This window comes from Mytilus edulis, chromosome 1, assembly GCF_963676685.1.
Source record: "Mytilus edulis chromosome 1, xbMytEdul2.2, whole genome shotgun sequence".
NCBI classification, from domain to species: Eukaryota; Metazoa; Mollusca; class Bivalvia; order Mytilida; family Mytilidae; genus Mytilus; species Mytilus edulis.
In genome coordinates, this window is record NC_092344.1 from 57,339,767 (window position 1) to 57,355,683 (window position 15,917).

Sequence of the window (15,917 nt, forward strand, 5' to 3'; positions counted from 1 at the left end):
TGTAATTAGAGAAAGGAGAGAATGTATGAGAGAAATGATGATCAACCTTCTAATTTGCCAATATTAGTCAAACATGAGTCGTACGCACCTGCCAAGTATATGGGTTCGAACTGACAACCTCAGTATTGATAGGCTAGAGATACATAAGGTAAATTACTTAGATAAACTCGTCGTTGCGGCCTGCTTGCAGAAATACAAGTGGATATGTCAAGAGAAACGGACAAAGCACTGACAAAAATCGTGAAAAAAACGAAAAAACGATACAATACGTAAAGGGTATGCTGGATAAGTATTCATTGAGACAAGTTTATCGAGACAAGACACCTTGTAGAGGTTTCTTTGCGTGAATAGAGCTTATACCTCTACGTACATGTATAATCTAAATGAAAATGTAGATAAGTTTGTAAAGGCATGCAACTCAGATATACTTTAATACACCTGCAATATCGTGTCTCCGTGACTGAATTAGGGTATTACAATTTTGGCCTGGGTTTTAAGCATCCATATTATCATCTGCTAAAGTCATACTGAATATAATTAAGGTGCACAGTTTTATCTGATTTCCAAATCTTTAAGTTTGAATCCGTCCCGGTTTACTTACTACAACCGGAAACTGCACGTGACTTATCATATTGGTTTCGGTATCGGATTTGACCCGGAATTTTTTAATTATTGGTAATATTAATTATGTGGATAACAAAAGGCCTGGAATTGTCTAATTTCATAAACACAATTATTGTATATTAGTTATATATAAAAGTGAATTTTTTCATTCGTCGTTTATGAAGGCTCACAAATTTGATCTAGTTATTTTAGTGTTATAGAAAAAGTACAATAATTCTATTTTATTTGTTCTAAAAAATCAAATTTTACCACGATTGGTTAGAAGATGAAGAGGTTCCTGAAATTGAAGTATTACGAGTGAACAGATGACCTTCTAATTGCCATAAAGTAAGTTTTTTATTCAAATTTTCTCAATAATCATGTTTTCATTCTTTTTGCATTCCATTTCTCAATAGATATTTTTGTATGGTTGAGTTTTTTTTTTTACTTTAGTCCTGTCTACCATATTGATATGTAAATCACAAGATACTATGGACACGAAAGTTGTTCAACTTATATAAAAAAAAGTATTTAAAATTATCGAAAATAACAAAATTTGCAGTATTCTAAGATAACAAAAATACATAATCTAAAAAAAGACCAACAATCAATTTCAAGATGTAAAGTCAGGTTATGTGGCTGCTGGCTTAACTGTTAAAAATGTTTAAATATTTAGTGAGAGTAGATCCTCTTTATAGCTGAAAATAAAGTTGAAGGATTGAATTATATTGAAATTTAACAAAGTTGGATTTATCCCTGCCTAATACAAGATACTTGTATTTACGTTGGTTATTCTTTGTTATAAAACAAAGCAGTACCAACTCTTTCAGCTTTTCTTTTAGTTTGAAATAAGCAAGAGTTGTGTAAAGTGTATTAAATTCAAATGCTTTAATGATATTGCAAGGTGATAAAGTCTTAAATTGTATATATTCTAAAAGATCTTTGGAATGCTTTATGTTTCAATATCTGTTTCAAGCCACCTCTAGAATAGTTAGTTTTAACATGACTTTGACACCCGGCTTTGATGGCTAATAAATTGATGTTGATAATTGAGAAAGAGGTTTAATCGAGTTTTTGCATTGGAAGACCCACCAATATACCGTTCTTTGACAGGACACTTATGTAGTTAAGATATCCAATTCAGTTCATCATCTTTGGTTGAAATTCCAAGAGAAAATAGAACAGATCTAGACTGATGATTATTGAGGATTTCTTTTTAAGTAAGTGTTATATATTGAGTTTCTAAGTGATCTGTTATATTGATTCATCTGAGATGTGCTGTGTTTATGCAACAGGACAGATACAGTCAAAAGTACATGTAACTAGAAACGTATTAATTTATTATCCTAAACGCAATACACAAACTAGACCTTTCAATTTTCACTTTTATAATTCAATTAGTTAATAATTTCTGCATTTCAACTTTTAAACTAGAACGCAATCGTCTTATCCTTAATAAACCGGACAGAAAATTTGACCTTTTTTCAACTCTTTGATCACTCGATATTGTGGCATATGGCTAAAATTTACAATACCTTCATGTATAAGAAAACAAATAATTTTTAATTTTAAGACTATTTACATCATCATTTTCAAATGTAAATTTTTTTGAGTTTCATGTTATTTCATGCAATTAATTGGAAAAAAAGTTCCTGTATACGCTATTGTTGTCAAATACACTTTAAGAACCTATAAAAAACGATTTTGAGAGATTTTTTGTGTGAAATTGGAGGCAATTATATAACATGCTTCCCACGTTTTACTAATAAAGATAAAAAAAAAAAAAGGAAAGCTTTACAAAAAAAAGTAAGAACCGGAAAACTAACAAAGGCATTAAGTTTTGTTCTATTTATGCCGATATCCGTTTCATTATTGACTTTCCTGTATATTCATAATTATAGTATAATAACAATCCTTTAAGTATAATAAAAATATTTATACAAAAAATAATTACTGTCTAAGTTTTAAACATTTTCATTTTCCTGTGAAAAAAGGCAAGTATCATGGACAAATTGTGTGGGGGTAAAAATAAAGTAAAGGTCAAGTTACATTAAATGGGCGCTATCAGAGATTTCAGTCAAATTTTGCATACAACTCTGCCTCGATGAACTACAATTAAAAATCGAAAAAAATAATGCATAATCTCATTTATTATTTGAAATATTACTGGAATATATGTGGTAGATTTAGAGATTTGATGATTTCAAGACAAACTTTAGACGTCATTTCCCCGATTTTATGTGCTTTTTATACAAATGCTCACCCATTTTGAAACGAGCCAAGGCTGTACTCAAAATGTTTGCAAAATCTGTGACATAGCCAATTTACTGTTTCTTGTTCTTAACAACAACACTTTTGGTATCGTAGGTCTTAAATTAGAGAAGATAAAAAAAAAATCTTACAAAACATGATGTAATGTGGAATATGGTTATGTGATCCTCTTAAAATAAATGACACAACATTAAAAAACAAATTCTTTGCAAAACAATCATTCAGCTTGTTTTCGAAAATAGTTTGCAAGATAAATCAGTTTAGAATAAGACAGAAAGCTGAAATCTTATCATTTGTAATCGGCCATTAAAGATAGGACGTTTTATAATATACCATAGTCATCCGAGAGCTACACTTTGTATGATTACTCAATTTTGTTTTTATTCATTCTTATGCAACACACCATTTTGAGTCACAAATTTTGTTGGTTTTGTCGTTCCAGAGTCTTTGCACATTTTGCCGCATATCGCAGTATAATAATTATATCCCTAAATTGATTTACTTAAAAGTTTACATAATGTTTGTGGTTGAAGAATGAAGCTCCCTCCCTTTTTTTTATTTTCTAGTTCATCTTTCCAGAGTTATGAATCTTTTACCGTTTGAATTAAGACATGTTTTACAATATCCCATTGAAAATACAAAAGTACAAAATAACGTTACTATATACATTAACCAGTACAGTTACTCTGTCACATCGAAAACATGTGTGAAAAAAGTAAAATCACAAAAATACTGAACTCAGAGGAAAATAAATTCGGAAAGTCCATAATGATTTTTCCTTGCATTTATTTTTTTTCCAATAGAGTAAGATGCTAAATAATGTTCAACAAAGCATTTCGTATATAGAAAAAGAGATGTTTTCAGCTTCCCCATTGAGAACTGCACGTGTCTACGAAGCAACAATCCGGCAGCGGCTGCATTTGGAGTTTATGACTTTTGTTTCTCAGTAGATGCACTTCTCATTTCCATGATAAACAGTTAATGATTGCGAGTAAGATTTTGAATCAAAGAGTTCAAGGTGTTGAAGCTGAAATTATCCCTTCGAAAAGTTACGAACTCCATCACGAATCGGATGACCCTTATTTAGTATCTGATGACGACAGATATACTCACAATGTCGTACACACCCAATTCGTCCCCTTTTCTTTTAATGAAACCTATCCAATCCTACATATCATTAAATTTGTGCTTATACTAGAAACTCGACGATTGCTTCATGTGAATCAGGATTGCTCACCCATCTGGAGCACTAGAGATTAAACACTTTTTTTTAGGAAGGCTTCCCTTTTTTACCGTAATTAATCTTCTATGTTTGTTTGGTTTTTTTTGTGGGTTTTTTTCTGTGGTTTGTTTTGTGTTTTTTTTTCTTTTTTCTATTACTTGCAATGACTTAGACATTTTGTTTTCGACGTTTTTAGATTTGAGTTTTGAGTTTGAATGACCCTTTGGAATTTTTCGTCTCTCTTTCATTTTTTTTTATTCCCGTTGATATCATGAAGAAATGATCGTTGGTTGTAGCTGTTATCATCTGCATGTATTGTCGACTAGCTCGATTCAAAGAATATTATAAATTAATAGAAATGTTATTTGCGTTTAAGCATTTTGTTATAGTTCCCTTCAGCGGGATTTGAACCTTGCTTCTGTGGCATCTTGAATTGGTAACAACGCCTGCCCTGTGTCAAGCGCCCACCACCACTCGACCACTAAGGCTACAACAAATATAACATTTGGTGGTTGATGTAATGCTTTTCCTCGTCAGCTTTATCTAGAGTTGTTACACAGTAAGTGATGAATAGTTGAAAGTAGATGATGTACCTTTCAGATCATATATTTATGTCTGTCGTAAAGGATGAAAACTTTAAGTACCATGCATCCATATAAAATTTTGATTTCATTATATACGTCTATACATGTGACAACTTAATGACAGACATTCTCCCTCGGTTAACTTGTGGTTATATACACCATCATCATGTATAATTTGTCTCAAATTGTATCTGTATAGTTATAATGACGTCATGAAAATGATATTCGTTACACTTGTGTGTAATTGTCATGCCGCTAACACAGATATTGGAGATTCTAAGTAAATTGTATCCAAAAAATATTGTCTTTGGCTGTATTTGGTAAAACCATCTGGAATTTATGTCCTCATTGCCTCTCATCTTCGAACTTAATTTGACCATTTTTTTTTATTTGAGCGATACTTATGAATTACTTGTAGACAAAACGCGCGTCTGCTGTACAAAATGATCAGCTTGGTATATTTTCAGATGTGTTTTTTTTTAAAGATGAATATTGTTATAAAGTTATGCTTGAAGGAAACCAGGATAATCTTTTAAATTTATATTTAAAACCCAGTGTTAATTTTTACTTCAGATGTATATCCGATTGGTATGTATTTGTCTGGTAGCAGGAATCATAACAACAAATGCTTTCATCCAGAACTACACAGTATCTAGAAAATATGGTCCCTTATCTAAAATTATATTAAATGAAGAAAGTGGAAGTTTATATATAGGAGGAAAAAACATTCTTCTCCACTTTGATTTGGACTTAAGACAAAACAATAAAGATATATTAGGCCCTGTCAACGATAGTAAACAATGTAAACCTTTTGACAACTCTTGTATCTACATGAGATACCGAACAGTCAATAACCATATTAGTATATTGAAGTCATTCCGAAACTCATTGATCGTCTGCGGAACAGCGCGCCAAGGTATATGTTACATGTACAATGCTTCTGATATCAATCTTAAACATCATTTTGGTGAAATTAAGGAGAATTACCTTGGAAGTGAAAATTCATCCGTCATGCTTGTCACAAAGGACAAAGAGGGTATTTTTATGTTTTTCATTGGTCAAAGTTTCGACGGCAGAAAAGCAGATTACTTTTACAATGAGTTTGCAACACTTGATATATCAAAATCTAAAACAAACTGGAACTTTGGTCATTTTACCGCATGGAGTTTTCTCTCAGTATGTGACACCAAACGGGAAAACTTTAAGTTGAAGTTTTTACACATTTTTGAAGCTGAAAAATATATTTTTCATGTTTTCATTCGATCAATAAACGATTCAGGTAGCATTTCATATGAAACAAGAATATCAAAATTGTGCAAAGAAAACAGACATTACAGTTCTTACGAAGAAATGCCAATTTCATGTAAAACTCCTATGAAATATGACATCGGAATAGCAGCCTACTACGACATCGCGCAACAAAAGTTATATATGACCTTCGGTATAAGGGCACACAACGTTGACAACATTCAAGCCGACAATACTCAGTGTTCAGTTATTTGTGTCTACACACTTGATGAAATAATAAAGAAGTTTAAAAGCGAAGTGTTGACAAAATGTTTTAAAGGAACACCAACATGGGGGACACCATCTTGGCAATGTAACATCAAAGCTTGCCCTGCTGCCTCTGCGGTAAGTTTATTTATATTAAAAAAATATACATTAAACATATTTATGCAATACTACCTTACCTTTGTGGAGCATTTAAAAGTGTGAGCTGATAAGAAAAAAAATTATGGCCTTAAGTTACACTGTTACACGTTTGCCAATACGTTGTTGTCTTTGAAAAAAAATCCACCCAGCGCTGTTAAAAATTGAAATACTTTATAAATTGCATTCGATTTAACTTTCTCTAGAACGCATTAATTCAAAGTGTTGTAAGCAAAAAACCGAAACTATTGAACAGCCATATTACAAAATAAAGCCTAAATACAATAGATAATCAATTGTTAGTCCTTTGCATGAGGACCTTAGTTTCTTATTGTTGTCTACATTTGGAATGGTTTGTCATAAAACATGCCATACATAAATTCAGGCTGCTGAGCAGATTGCTATTATATCATCTGGGGCTGAGAGTCTTCCAGCAGTGGTATAGACCCAGAGCCGTAGATGAATAAATTTCATTGGTCTGATGCTCTTTTCTGGATTTACCCTTATATTTCAGTTGTCTCTATGCTTGTTTTGTCCATAATAATCCTTTTAGACGCAGTTGTTCAAGAACCAGTAATATATACAATTAAAGTAATTCATAATTAAGACACCCTCAATGGACTTAGTGTGACTTATTGTTATTCTACGTTTCTTTTTTTTTCTTTTTTCCTTTCCTTTTATTTTTTATTGTTCAGCTTATATTTTGGAATTGTATGAAGCAATTGTTATGGAACTATACCATATTATCAACCCGCAAGTGCAGATTTGCAATCTTGGTATGGCATCGTCATAATGGCTGATGTTGTTATTGAACTGCTAAAATGTAGAAAAAATGCAAATTCGAAATCGTTCTTTATAAAATATAACTGTATAAAATTTTATGGAAATGTTACATTTTACTTACGATTGAAAAACAAATTATGTAATTTTTTTTGTATGTCTTCTTTAATATCAATGATGATTTCTTTTGTTTATTCAAAATTTGAAATTTTCGCTTGGTGCCAATATCAGTTTGATAATTTATTATCAAAAGATCGCCCAATTTCACACTATCTCAGTACAGAGCTGAATACATTAAATAACGTTGACTGGAAGATGAATCTCTTATTTGTGTAAACTTTTTATGAGTCCTGCACCCATCCTATAGATTATCAAAGGATTGAAACAATGTCATTCAGGGCGTCTGGCGTATTAACTTTTAAACCTAGTACCTTTTGTTAGCTATTATTCGTGTGTTCCTCTGTTCTATATGCTCCCATTAAGTTGTATTGTAGTCCTGTCATGTAATGTCGTCTTTTTAATTAATGTTATATTTAACATTGCCATAAAGGCGGGAGGTTTGGCATGCTACAAAACCAGGTTCAACCTACCATTTTTTAATTAAAATGTCCTGTACCAAGTCAGGAAAATGGCCATTGTTATATTATAGTTCGCTTCTGTGTGTGTTACATTTTAATGTTGTGTTTCTGTTGTGTCATAGTTCTCCTCTTATATTTGATGTGTTTCCCTCAGTTTTAGTTTGGGACCCGGATTTGTTTTTGTTTTTTCAATCGATTTATAAATTTCGAACAGCGGTATACTACTGTTGCTTTTATTTATGACACATGAGATTATCTGAAATAGTTGCTACAATTTAAAGGTCAAGCAGATTTCTTATCAGATTTGTTTATGTTCTTTCTTTGCAGGATAAACACAGATAGGTGACATCTTCATTTTACAATGCTAACTAATACTTACAAAATATATGTAACACGGTGAACATATTCCTGCAACAACCAGCAATAGCATGGATTTATATATTTATATATATTTCAATTAAGACTTGTTTATATACACATAACTTAATTAACAATGAGAATGTTATACTAGTACTTGGTATTTTAACTGTTAAAATACTGAGGTTGTTGATATTGTTACTAAGACATATGTTTATAGCAAAAACTAATGTATTGATTAATAGACCATCTAAAAAATTAATTCGTAAGCTGTAATTTGACTCTATAATAGTTGTTCGTTGCATCGGAATTTTTGTTTTATTAATATACATACATTTAAGCAAATTGAACAATTCTTATTTTCAAAAGCTATGTTTGAATTAATGGGTATAAACATTATTTTAGAAATAAATATAGACAAAATGAAAAGATCTGAAGATTAAAAATGTATCTATTTTTCATCTTTGATCTTCGTTACAGCCATCAAACACTATCTTTAAGGAAGAATATCAACACATGAACGAACTAACAACTCAATATAAATTTGTTTTTATGAAACATACTTATTTTGTAACGTGATAACCGAAATTAAAAAGAAAACACGCTTTACTCTACTACTCATGCTCTCAAAGTAAAAATGTACGTAACATGCTGCTGATAACAAAATCTTGCATGTTTTGTGTATCTTAGGGTTTTTCCATGATTTAAATCAAGTTTCACATGTGCTAAATGGGCAAAGATTCATAATTGTCTATTTCCTAGTAATAAACCTACATAGACCTTGATAAGAAAATGAATAAAAAAATATTCATGAAGGTAAAAATATTTGCATTTCTTTTCTTCGACACAATGTTGTACCAAAGTTTTATTAATGAATCAAAACATTTTTTAGGAAGAAAGAATTTTTTCATGTAACCAGACGAAGATGGAATTTGGAATCGAAGCTCGTGGTGAGGGTTTCAGTAAAACAGCTGTTTATCAGATTTCTAAAGAATTATTAACCTCAGTTCTGCCTTTACAGAACAGTTCTGCGGACATAATTCTTGCTGGAAGTAATACAGGATTTTTAAGGAAGGTATATGACCTCATCTGTGAGAATTGAATATGATAATATTTAAGAGCGCACCCTAAAATAAGGAACTCGATTTAAATAAATTACTATATTCAGTTTTAAAGAAAATACTTTGCTACTTACTTATTGATTTCGTCGGATATATACAGTAAAAGAGCGACGAAAGATACCACTGAGATATTAAACTCATAAGTCTGAGACAAAATCACAACGCCAATTCTAATAAATCGATGATCAGTCATGACACGATATTATGTAAAGTCTCTTAAAATGTCGTCCTAATTTTTTTCACTATCACTATCCAGAATACCTGAAATGTTTTACATTTGAGGGAGGATTAATTGAGTTTTGGTTAATCCAAATGATTATCGAAAATAAATCTCGTAAGACGGGACCAAGAAAAACAAAAAAACAAAAAAGTTCTTTGTTCATTTTAAATTATGTCTTTTACACTTTATTTTGAACAAGGATATAGTTCGGTATTTCTGTTATTTCAATTTTCAATTATGTATTTGTACTTAAAATAATTTCTTATTACGTTTCAAGATACTGGTAACTTCGTCAAAGGGTAAATCGTTCATCAAATTTGACGTTAGTGGTGACAGAAATATTCAAGTTGCTAATGAAATGGTTCTAGATACACACAGTAACCTCTACCTTTTGACAGGAAACAAGGTGACTAGCATATTTTCAATTTGAAATAGTAAATTACCAAATAGGATTTAAATGAATTATAACAGTTTGAACGATCGCGATATACATTCTGGATTGCGAAATGTTAAAACACGGTATTATAAATGAAACCAGTTAATTCAATCTATTTATGTCCACTTAATAATTAAAAATTTATATTGATATTAAATATTTTTGAATATGTTTCACTATATAAGTTTAATTATATCAGTAAATACAATAAGTAAAAAAAAAACCTAAAAGATGAAAATAAATTTCCGGTGCCCGCTTTATCGCTGTGTTGAAGACTTGCATTGGTGACCTTTGCTGTCTGACTCTCTTTGGTAGGGTTGTTGTCTCTTAAACACATTCCCCGTTTCCATTCTAAATTCTACGTTTCAAACTTTTAGCGATTGTGTACATCTTTATAAAAAAAAAGAAAAAAAAAAAGCGTCAAACGACACGAAAAAACACAAAACTCCAAATTGAATGTAAATTAAAAAACGGGAATAATATAAAAACTGACAAAATTAAACGTTATTAAGCAATGAATCGATTGCAATAGAAATAATCAATGTATGCATAGTTATAATCACATTTGTTTCAGTATATGGTTTTATAATTCCAATCGAGAGTTACGTTAATTTTTTATGAATAATTGTTTTTTAATGCTGTTTGGTTTCTTTCAAGGTTACAAAATTGTCAATGACGTCATGTCAATTACACAAAACGTGTGGAGAATGTGTAACCAGTAATGATCCACTTGGATGCGGATGGTGTTTCGATCATTGTTCCATACTTACCAAGTGTCAACATAATATGTGGCATAATCAATCATGTCCGCCATTTGTTCGGGGTGTAAGTTATGCTTTATATAGTTATATTTTCTGCATTCTAGGTTCGACACTTCGATGCGCGTTTGCTACACACTAAAGAGTCATAAATATATTTTATTGCGATCAACATTAGACAGTTAAAACAAGTCTAAAGTCAGAAATTTGTGTCTGAATAAAGTATGACGTCTTCTTACAAGTCTATTTCCTTGTAAACCAGGTTGTGAAATATACAAATAAACTCAACATAGATACCAGGATTGCAATTTTGTATTTGCGCCAGACGAACGTAAAATAAAGTACGAAGTTGAAGAGCATTGAGGACCTAAAATTCCTAAAATATTGCTAAAATCCAGCTAAGGTCATCTATTCCTCAGGCAGAAGCATCTCTAGTGCGTCGGTATGTACAGTCTGTATGATTTTTGTGATACATTTTGTCAATTTAAGCTAATTATCTCTTTACTGCGAATGCAAACACCTTCATCAAACTTAACAGTAGATGATTCATGCAAAATTTCTATTGAATTGAAAGGATTTTGTGTAAAATTAAATCGTTTAATAACAACAATTCACTATAGATTCAAGAGGATACCACTTAGCACATACTTACAACTTCTCGTCCAATCAAATTGCTTGAATTTGCCTTCTAATTTTCATAGTACATACTTTTTCCGTGTACTAAGTAACTACGTATGAATGACCACAAGGGTAAGATTTCATTGTATTGTAATCAAGATATTAGAACAAATATTGCTACTGGCTATTTTGAAATAAATGATGTGTTCCAAATTTAACTAAATAGTTTGTAATTAGTTTTCAAACAGATTTTTAACATCCTACTAATCAATCTTTTGATCTAAATTTTGTTTTGACAATTTAAAAAGTTTCTTTCATTTAAATAAAGAGTAATAATAATGGTGCTTTATACCTTGATTAAAGTACAACTCAATCTAAAATTTGTAATCCTTTATCTTCCATGCAATTACTTTGTACACAAAAAGAGTCAACCATGAATCTTTTGAAGGGAAATTATTAATAAAGCAATTTGATATATTTAGTCATAAATTGGTCGATAATTGGTTGCCTAATGTCCAGTGACAAATATTTCATGCATATAAACTATCTACTAGACTACCTATGGGTACATACCAGGGGCAGATCCAGCCATTTTTAAAAGGTGTTTCAACCAAAGATGTGGGAGGGGGATCCAACTGTTTGTACTCATTCAAAAGCTAGTTTTAGGTTTTATGTGAAATTTAAATAATGTTCTCAAGAATGTAAAGCTTTCACTGCAATTTAAGAGTTGTCTGCTCTTGGTCAATTCATTTTGTCATCTTACCACGTAAATAAGTACATGTATAGTAAAACAACGCTTCGTTCATATCAATAAACATACTTACACCAGCAGCTACCTTCTTTACATTCTAAAGTCAAGGGCCTTTTGAAATCCCATTTTTACAATGATATTATAGTGAGTAGATTTACAAAACTACGTAAATGAGCTACATCCAGTCAGCCAAAACATATCAATAGACTAATTACAGGATTACTCAAGTTATAAATATGTGCTAAATTGGATATTGTATAGAAAGGTATATACTATGAAAATAAGAGCTTGGGCACAGCCCCTCGCTCTAATTTTCATAGTATATACCTTTCTATACAATAACCGAGACTTAGCACTCTTGTAGACCAACAATCCCGCTGAACTTGTCAAACACGTTTTGGTCATTGATCATATGCGTTGTTTGTTTTTTGGTTTTTTTTCTGTTCTTGTATTGTTGTGTTGCACCGCTGTTCTAGAATTAGGGCTACGGGTCGGCACCCACTAATATGTTTTAGCCTGCCATTTGTTACTGTTTTACATATTTCATTTCATTATTTCGTACATAAATTAGGCCATAGATTTTTTAGTTTTGATTGTTTCAAACTTGTGATTTCAGGGCCTTTTATAGCTAATTATGCGGTGTCATGGGCTTTTTCCTTTCTTGAAGGCTCTACGGTGACCTATAGATGTTAATTTATATGGCATTTGGTCTATTGTGAAGAGTTGTCTTATTTGCAAGCATATCTTATTTTCTCTTTATATGAAAATACCAAATGATCAGCAGTTTCTTTTCTATACACCAAAGGCACATTAACGCGGAACAAGAATTCACTATAGATTCAAGAGAATACCACTTAGCATTCCTGTAGACCAACAATCCCGCTGATCTTGTCAAACAAATGACCTCGTAGTAAATGAAGTAACGAAAAAGGGATATTTGATTATCTAGGATGTTTTTTGTCTATTCGTCTTCTCAGCTTTGATATTGAAATGTTGATATGTTATTGTGTAAGTGGTCATTTTGTTTTCTAGATCAGCCCATCAAATGGACCGCTTGAAGGGTCAACACAATTAACTATTACAGGAGAGAATTTCGGTTCGATCATAAATAACACTACCGCATCCATTGGAAATGCATCATGTTCGATCCAGGACATTAATGATGCAAGGTACACTTTATTTAACCTTCTTTAAAGTGTTTACTTTATACTTTTAGCGGATAGAACTAATGGAACGAGCATAATTTTAAAATCATTGGAATGTATTTAAACTATTTTCGTTATTTGATTTTAAACGTGAACGGAACTATACTTTATAAAAGGTAGAATCACAAAAAATACTGAACTCAGAGTAAAATACATTCGGAAAGTCCATAATCACATGGCAAAATCAAACGACAAAACACATCAAAACCGAATGAACAAGAACTGTAATATTACTGACTTGGTACAGATATTTTCAAATGTAGAAAATGGTGGATTAAACCTGGTTTTATAGCGCTAAACTCTCACTTTATTGACAGTCTCATCAAATTCTGTTATATTTACAATGGTGCGTGAACTAAACAGACATAATAAATAAAATAGTAACCCATGTAAACAAGATGGTGGCAATATTAACACAAACCAGCTCGCATTAAAAAAGTTGAAATACATAATTAACACAAATCATACATTTGATTATACTAATAAGATAGTTTTGTAGTTTATTTATTATCAGATAGTAAATTTTCAGAGTTAGTCAGTTTTCGTTACACAAATCATAATTATGTTCAAGCGCAATGCCAATATAATGAGATAAACATACAAATTACATGTGAATGAGTGTACGTAGATATATTCTCAATATTTAAAGAATTATTAGGATTACACGCATTTTTTAAATGATTTATTGATGTATAAACTGGACCAAGTCATTCACAAACATATAATACAAAAGTCCAATGTTTAGAAGTGAATTGGTCCGGTTTTATACATCATTAAATACCGTTAAAAGTGCATATATATGTAATCCTTTTAATCTGTACTAAGTAAGTCCTGCGGACTGTTATTTAAATGCTCCGGTTTGTACCCCCAAAAAATCCTTAAATTTTTTTAAAAAGGCGTTTTATCCTATAATATCATTGGGCGAAATAAGAACATTTTTTCAACTGAACAATTTTTTTTTGTCAATTTTTCAGACAATGTAGATTTAACAAATTAATTATTTCATTTTGTGGAAAATCATTATCGTACAGGATTGAATTTTAAAATTGTATAAGAACAGTTTGTTATCTTAATTTATATCATGTTTTGTTATCTTTATCAAACCCTAGAATAACTTGTCTGACAAGTCGAGAAGGATTCCCTGTCAATGCAACTGTTACGATGAACGTGACTGATTCGGCCTCTAAAACCTTTAAAATTTATGGAATTTCGGAACAAGTGGACATATTATTTGAATATACGGTATGTGAGAGCACTATAATGGATGTTTATGAAAAGTTTTCTTTACTATTCAATTTAAGAAAAATTCGTTTATGTAATGAAAGAGGTCTTGTTTTAATATATGGCTTTTTTTATGTTTAATTTGGTATATAGCTGTTTTACAACAGCTATAACTCAGGTACTGACATGAAATAGTATTGATACTTCCATTTTATAAACACAACTTTAGAACAATTAAGCTACTAAGGTTTTCATACCAGAGAACTTAATGGTTATATTTTGAATATCTTTATATAGTATAAGCTGTTATAATGAACATGCGTTGGTACATTCTTTGAAATGTAAGGATGAAAAGACTTTTTGTGTCAAGCGGTTGGCGGTAACGATTCCAAAGAAATGCGTGATCTTTGCAGTTAACTGAAATAATTAATTTGTATTTTTGGAACTTTGACTTCAACTTTCTCCAATTAATGTTTTACTTAATTTTCATTTATTGTATTTTGATTACTTTTTCAGCAATCTTGTATTAAGAGTATTTTCCCCATGAAGGGACCAATATCAGGCAAAACATTGCTAACTATCACAGGCAATAAGTTTGAAATTGGATCTAACCTTTCTGTGAAGATTGGTAAAATGCATTGTGATATTCAAACGTAGGTATATTTGATTTTTTATCTGTATAATGAATCAATATAGTCGGACAAAATGTAACGGTTTAAATTTTCCAATCATCTGTCAACTCCCGCCGGAAGGAGTGACCTTTTGATGTTTTGACTATTCTTAGATATAACATGTTTAAAGTTTAGGTCCCTTTTAGTCATATAGTTCCTAACGTTTTTGAGCAATTATAATTACCAAAAATTACAATACACATAGCCATGAGGATTTGAATTGCACTACCTCCAATATTGTTTACGGTATTGAATGTACTCTTTGTGGATTGATCTACGTCGGGGAAACTCGACAAAGACTCAATTTTAGGATGAATGATCATCGGTCAAATGTTAATGATCCTAATAACAACAAATTTCTCTATAAACATTTTAATCAGCCTGACCATTCTATTGTTTCAATGAAAGTCCGGATTATAGAGAAAATATATCATCCTACAAATGACCCCATATTGAGTACACCATATCGTTTACAAAGAGAAGACTTTTGGATTAGAGAGTTGGGAACAGCCATTCCCTATGGATGCAATGACAAAATTGATGGTGTAGGTATTTTATCTAGTCCCAGGTGTAGTACTGTCAATACATTAAAATTATTTAATACTTCTGCTCGACGAAATAGAAGTCATGGTCACAGAAAATATATACCACCTGCTGTACACACCGTGACAATTGATAGTCTATTATCGTCTGTTCAAAAACCTTTAGGAATTCATCATATTAGAACTAAATTATACTCCATTCCATTGTCAAAACTTTCTTTACTATTTCAAGATGCCAAAAATACTTCCGTTACTGATTCTCGTTCTGTTTTGTATAGATTAGTTGCAATTATCATGGACATTGCTAACCATAGACTATTCAAACCCGT

The 15,917-nt window shown here is 31.2% G+C and overlaps 1 protein-coding gene across 1 annotated transcript in view; it reads left to right on the top strand.

The window, feature by feature from the left end:
* The first annotated feature begins 629 nt into the window (after positions 1–629).
* Positions 630–15,917, top strand: part of LOC139485499 (hepatocyte growth factor receptor-like) — a 36,723-nt gene continuing 21,435 nt past the window's right edge. Inside the window, exons 1-8 of the mRNA XM_071270031.1 lie at positions 630–951; positions 5,254–6,312; positions 8,938–9,120; positions 9,664–9,792; positions 10,480–10,647; positions 12,982–13,118; positions 14,264–14,396; positions 14,892–15,028. Coding sequence (XP_071126132.1) covers positions 5,254–6,312; positions 8,938–9,120; positions 9,664–9,792; positions 10,480–10,647; positions 12,982–13,118; positions 14,264–14,396; positions 14,892–15,028 — 1,946 coding nt within the window. The 5' untranslated portion in view covers positions 630–951. The remainder of the gene's footprint in view (positions 952–5,253; positions 6,313–8,937; positions 9,121–9,663; positions 9,793–10,479; positions 10,648–12,981; positions 13,119–14,263; positions 14,397–14,891; positions 15,029–15,917) is intronic.